At 45.8% G+C, this 6,000-nt stretch overlaps 1 protein-coding gene across 1 annotated transcript; it reads left to right on the forward strand.

Annotated features, from left to right (window-relative positions):
• Nucleotides 1-1,321: 1,321 nt before the first annotated feature.
• Nucleotides 1,322-5,608, forward strand: LOC131215580 (protein argonaute-2-like). The gene is made up of 6 exons (XM_058209972.1): nucleotides 1,322-1,331; nucleotides 1,531-2,404; nucleotides 2,489-2,558; nucleotides 2,648-3,811; nucleotides 3,880-4,631; nucleotides 4,720-5,608. Exons 1-6 carry the CDS (start codon nucleotides 1,322-1,324, stop codon nucleotides 4,811-4,813), a joined length of 2,964 nt encoding a protein of 987 aa, XP_058065955.1. The 3' UTR covers nucleotides 4,814-5,608.
• Nucleotides 5,609-6,000: the final 392 nt, after the last annotated feature.

Consider the following 6,000-nt stretch of genomic DNA (forward strand, 5'->3'; position numbering starts at 1 on the left):
TTCCCGGTGATGTATCTGATCGACTCCCCTTCCCACTTCCCGTTGCTAGTCCGTTTCGTACGATCGGACTTCCCGGTGACGTATCCGATCAGTTTCCTTTCCCGCTTCCCGTTGTATACATGTCAAAACTCGTAACAGCTGAATTTGACTCAAATTGCTTGAAAACTATCCGAGGTTAGCTCAAAAATTACCCAGATTTTGTAACCCCCCTTGTCCCCTTGTATAGAAGCCAGAGGTTTCAAACATTCACCAGAAAATTTCCCTTTCCCCAAAACTCCCGCCTGCAGAATTTGGTTCGATGTGCTCGACAACAACCCGAATTATGCTGAATTTTATGTTACGGAGGTTTGGGATAGTCAAACTTTCTTATTCACATATAATTTGTTTCTCGCACTTTTAGGTTTCATATAAAATCGCTCCGACAAATCGGCCCCAGTGATGAAGCATGGAAGTTATAAGCCTCTGCACCATCTAATCGATCAAGATTATGGCTTGCGCAAAATGCTTTTTCCTGTGGATGGATTCAGGCCACACGATATCTGCAAGTGGTGTGCGTGTGCAAAGGGGGAACATCCTTATCCATGTTTATACTCGGCCTCGTTAGAAATCGACGAATCGTTGTTGATAACTACGATAAGATTTTTGTTTATAGTATTGGAAACCGGCACACCGAGCGTTTCAGATTGGAGAGTTGATTTCAAATTATCTTAACAACTAGGGTGGATGTTTGACTATGTGATACTTTCTTGTATCGTAGCCTGCAATCCTACCAAACTTGCTTGATTTTACGCAAGGTTGGTTAAAATAAATGATTTTACATAGTCTTCAAATTGGATGAGTGTAGAAAGGTTACCCATCGCAGCCAATGCGAAATATTCTCTTTGCAATGGTTATGCTGTGCATATGGTGGGATATGAAAGGTGTGGTGTACTTTGAGCTTTTAAAACCTAATGAAATTATTGATGGACGGTCCTATCAACAACAATTAATGCATTTGAACCCAAGTGGGTTTAAAACGACGAGAATGGGATAAAAGACATAATAAGCTGATTTTTCAAAATGACAAAACTCGATCCCACATCGCAAAAACGGTCAAAACCTATCTGGAAAATGTCGGATGGGAACCCCTGGGATGGGATGACTCCCCGCATTACTCACCAGATGTTGCTCTTTCGGACTAGAATTTGTTCCGTTATATGAGTAACGATTTGGCAGCACAGGGGTTAACTTTTCATGAACGTATAGCAAAAAGGGGCTCTGAGGGGATCGCTGATAAAGATAACAAGTTCTATCGACACGGAATCGAGAAACTACCTAAACGATGGGAAAAAGTAGTAGCTAACGACGGGCAATACTCTCATTAAGATAATCATACGGTTTGCTGTTGTAATTAAGTCACAAATGTCGAATAAAAACCGAACTAATTAATTTTGAGATCTAATACTACCACAATGAAATAACCAAATTTACAAATATTCGTTCGATAATTAAAGCTAACCATTCGATTATTATAAAAATCGTGTATTGCAGTTCAAGAGGAATCGAATACGGATAAAAGCAAACAAGACCCGCAGAAGCAACAACAGCAAGGTGGGCCGACTCAACCGAAGGAACAACAGCCAGGGGGGCCGAGTCAACAGAAACAAAAGAAGCAGCAAGGTGGACAAACCCAGTACCATCAAGGACAACAGTCTAAGGGACTGTGGACCCAGCCAGGACAGCAGCATCATCAAGGTCAACAGCCTCAAGAACAGTGGAACCAACCAGGACAACAGCCTCAGCGACCATGGAACCAGGCAAGAGCAACCATGGAGCAACAACAAGGGTCTCAGGGACCATTGTCCCAACCCGGGCAGCCACAATCATCCCCCAGAGCACCAGCAGAGAATAAGGTAAAACCTGGTGGCGGTGATTCTTCCGTAGGTCGCACACCCTCGGTCGCCTTGGCGAAATCTTCTTCATCGAGTGATGGTGTTCTTCCGTCGCTTCCGGAAGATCTGAGGAACATGCAAGAAGTGAGCAAGCAAAAGGTACAGCGAACGGATCTACGTTCGGTTCTGTGCCGCAGCGGAGCGCACGGCAAGAGGGGTAAACCGGTGACGTTGGAGGTTAATTTCTTCCCCCTGCTGATCGACAATCTCAAGGGAATTGCTTACCACTACGATGTAACGATCGAGCCGGATCGTCCGAAAAAATTCTACCGTCCAGTGTTTGCACAGTTCTGCCAAGAAACGTACCCCAACGTGCGCTTCGCCTTTGATGGGCAGAAAAATGCCTACACTGTTCACAAAGTTGACGATGGACGAGCAATGGTTACGTTCCATCCATCGGACAAGGGTAAAGAAATGCAGTTTAAGGTGACGGTAAAATTGACAGCAATCGTAGATCTGGGATCGTTGAAAAAGTAAGTTCCTCACAAGCAATCGCGCATTTTCTTTAGTGGTCTAAACAAATGTTCGTTTCCGTGTTACTTGTACTCCAACTATAGCTACATGCAGAATGTCGGAACCATGGACAAACCGATGGCCGCCATCCAATGCCTGGACGTGGTGCTGCGAGTATGTACGCGACACTTCCTTAATGTCTCTTTTCACAGACAGACAGTAGTCTCTTTTCACAGACTCTTCTCTGTTCCGTGGCTACACAGTACGAGATTCCTAGAAATCGCATCGACCTCGATAAAGGACTCGAACTCCGGTACGGGCTGCTCCAGTCAGTCATCCTCCGCTCCAAACCGTATGTGAATGTGGACGTATGGCAGAAGGCTTTCCCCTCTAGTGGTTCGCTGGTTGACATTTTCGCCAGCTTCAACCGAGGTAACCTGGAAACAAATCGCCCGCTTGATGGTTGGTTGGTGAAGGAATTACACGACTACGTCCGCGGAATGGACATTGTGTACCGCAGCCCGAATGGCACAGAGAAGCGAATGCGATGCAATGGGTTGCGCGACGCTGCCAACGCGCAACAATTCACGCAGGACGATGGCACCAAATTGACCGTGGCTGACTACTTTAGTAGAAAATTTAAGTTCCAGCTGCGCTATCCAGCGTTGCCAGTTCTCCACGTCGGTAGCACGGTACGCAGCGTTTTCGTTCCCCCCGAGCTGTGCCATGTTCCGCCTGGTCAGGCCCTGAACGAAGCCCACCCTGACGAGTGCACGGCAAAGATAATAAAATTTGCTGCATTCAACGTGAAGGAGAGGAAGGAAAAGATTATGCGGTTGAGCACCAGCGTCGCGTACAACAACTCTCCCACACTGATCGACTTCGGCGTGGGGGTGCGCAAGGATTTTGAGAAACTTTCGGCCCGCATCATCAATCCACCGACGGTTGTCTACGCGGGCAATGACCAGGTGCGTCCCTCTGACGGGGTTTGGCGCGCTGAGGGCAAGAAATTTGTTGAGCCCAGCTCGACGCTTGCCAAGAAGACACTCGTCTGGCGCATTCTTAACCTGGATGGTAACACGAACGAAACCATGGTGCAGGAGTTCGGGGAACAGATCTACAACCACGCGCTCAGATGTGACGTGAGACTTGAACCGTTCAGCATGCAGAGGACCTTCGTGTCGGTGCGCAACGTCCATGACGCTGTGCGCGATTTGTCCCAGGTGCTGTCGAACATTAAAAAGGATCAGCCCGCCATCACGATCGTGATCATACCGTCAAGCGATAGTGATGCTGTTTACGCCAAAGTAATACAAAAGGCTGAGCTTGCCAGCGAAGGTATAGGACTGCTTACGCAGTGCATTAGAGGTGAAACGGTGGAGAAGAAGCGCGCCGATGGGAGCACGATCAACAACATATTGCTGAAGGTGAGTCATATGCACTCCCAGGACCGTTAAAATATTCGTTTGGTTCGTAATTGTGTTCCCGTTTTCAGATTAACGCCATAACGAACGGCAGCAATCATCGGTTGACGCCAGAGACGCAGCCACCGTTGGCCAAAGGAAGAGTAATGTACATCGGGGCCGTTGTTACGCATTGGACCGGCGACGACATTCCGAGTGTGGTCGGTGTGGCGTCCGTGTACGATCTGCACGGTTTCCGGTACAACTGTAGCATGAGGCTTCAGGGGCCGCGCGAAGAAATGATTCTCGATCTCGAGAACATTGTGCACCGCAACGTTCAGCTGTACCAGAAGTACAACGGCAACCTGCCGGAACGCATCATGTACTACCGGGACGATGTTTCGGATGGGCAGTTTGCGGAAATTCTAACGATCGAAATGCAGGCCATCCACGCGGCCCTCGCGCGTATCGGAGCGAACTTCAAACCGGTCGTCACGTTCATCGTCACGTTCCAGCACCATCATATGCGCTTCTTCCCGGTGGGCAACTGTCCGACGGAGGGCGAAAACGGCAACGTTCCACCGGGCACGGTTGTTGATCGCGATATTATTGCGCCGAATCGGTTCGAATTTTATCTCGTAAGCCACGCGGCCGTCCAGGGTGTGGCTAAACCGACCAAGTACGTGGTGCTGTACGACGACTCGAAATGCGATCCGGATCAGCTGCAAGCGATGACGCTCAATCTCTGCTACATGATCGCGAGCTGCAATCGAGCCGTCTCCTATCCGGCACCGACGTACTATGCCCACTGCGCCGCCAACCGCGGTCGTGTTTACCTGGAAAAGTAAGGCGAATCCTGTGTGCTGTAGTTGCTTCTCGCTACCAAGGGTCTGTAAGATGCATAATCTTTTCCGTTTGTGTTCTCGTTCTAGTCGGCGCATAAACATGAACGACTTGGAAGCCGCCTACCGTGACATTCAAATTTCCGCCGACGTCTACGATAAGAATCCCATGTTCTTTATCTAAAACGAGAAGACTGTTCGTTAACTGATTTTTATGATAATTACCTCTATAAGCTAATATACAGTGGATAGCGAAAAGAACCTTAGTTCAAGAACACAAAGGATTTTAGGAAATACGAGGATGAAAAATTTGCTTTAGTCAAGAGAGATACTGCATGACTACTTCTGACTTGTGGATTGCCACACTACACACGAGCGGAGAAATCTTCACCAATAAGACTTCTTCACTCATGAATGTTTTTGCTTTCATCCAGTTGTGGTAAGCTTTCGAGTCACCATGAACAGGAAAGGTCACCAACTTGTGAGCTTTATGTAAATAATATCCCTAGAAAATAATGCCGTTGCAAGTTGTTTCCTAATTATAATTTAGACCTCATATAGCAGAAGAGTTGAATCGTACCAAAGATTCATTACTCCAAAGCGACTTTTTTCACAATAAGTGAAGTTTGAAAGCATTCCTGTAGTAAAATACCGTTCTTTTTTTAATTGTCCTTGGTTAGGTGCGGAATTTTCCACAAAACAAGGCCAGATTTATCTATGACAGGGACTTGTATATCTTCTGATTTTCGATTTTGGCGAATATTTTAGGCGAATGAAAATGGTTCGTGAAGGAGATAATCAGCATACATTTATCAACTCGTCTTGGTGTTGATGTCTTACGCCCAACAGGTTTAATATGATGAACACGACTTTCATTTTCATACAGCTTGATTATTTAACCGATTGCTTGCTCGCTTTTGTCGAAAATTCGTGCAATATCCCTATTATTTTTACCACTAATATTCAAATTAAAAACTAATTCACGTTATTAATTGGTTAACTTGGGATATTTTGAGGATTCTTCCATATTTCAATCTCATAAACAGCATAATGTCTTGTGAATTCTTCACCATGCGTTTCTCAACTTTAATTCTGCATTTTGAATATGAAAACATGTTATTATTGCTCATAAATTTAAAAAATGTTCTCCAGTTGCTTTATTAAAAAGTAAAACGAAGGAAATTGGCGTGAAAAACTGAAAACTTCAAGCTTCCAACTAAGCTTGTTTTCGCCGTGCTCAAATTGACCTATGGCCACAAATGGCCGCACCAGCACCAGTCATCTAGATTACATCTAAATGTCATTTTATCGCCCAAATTTTACTCTTAGAACCTCAAACTAACGTCTCGAAAGAGCCATTCAAAACGAAGA

This window comes from Anopheles bellator, chromosome 1 (assembly GCF_943735745.2).
Source record: "Anopheles bellator chromosome 1, idAnoBellAS_SP24_06.2, whole genome shotgun sequence".
Taxonomy (NCBI): domain Eukaryota; kingdom Metazoa; phylum Arthropoda; class Insecta; order Diptera; family Culicidae; genus Anopheles; species Anopheles bellator.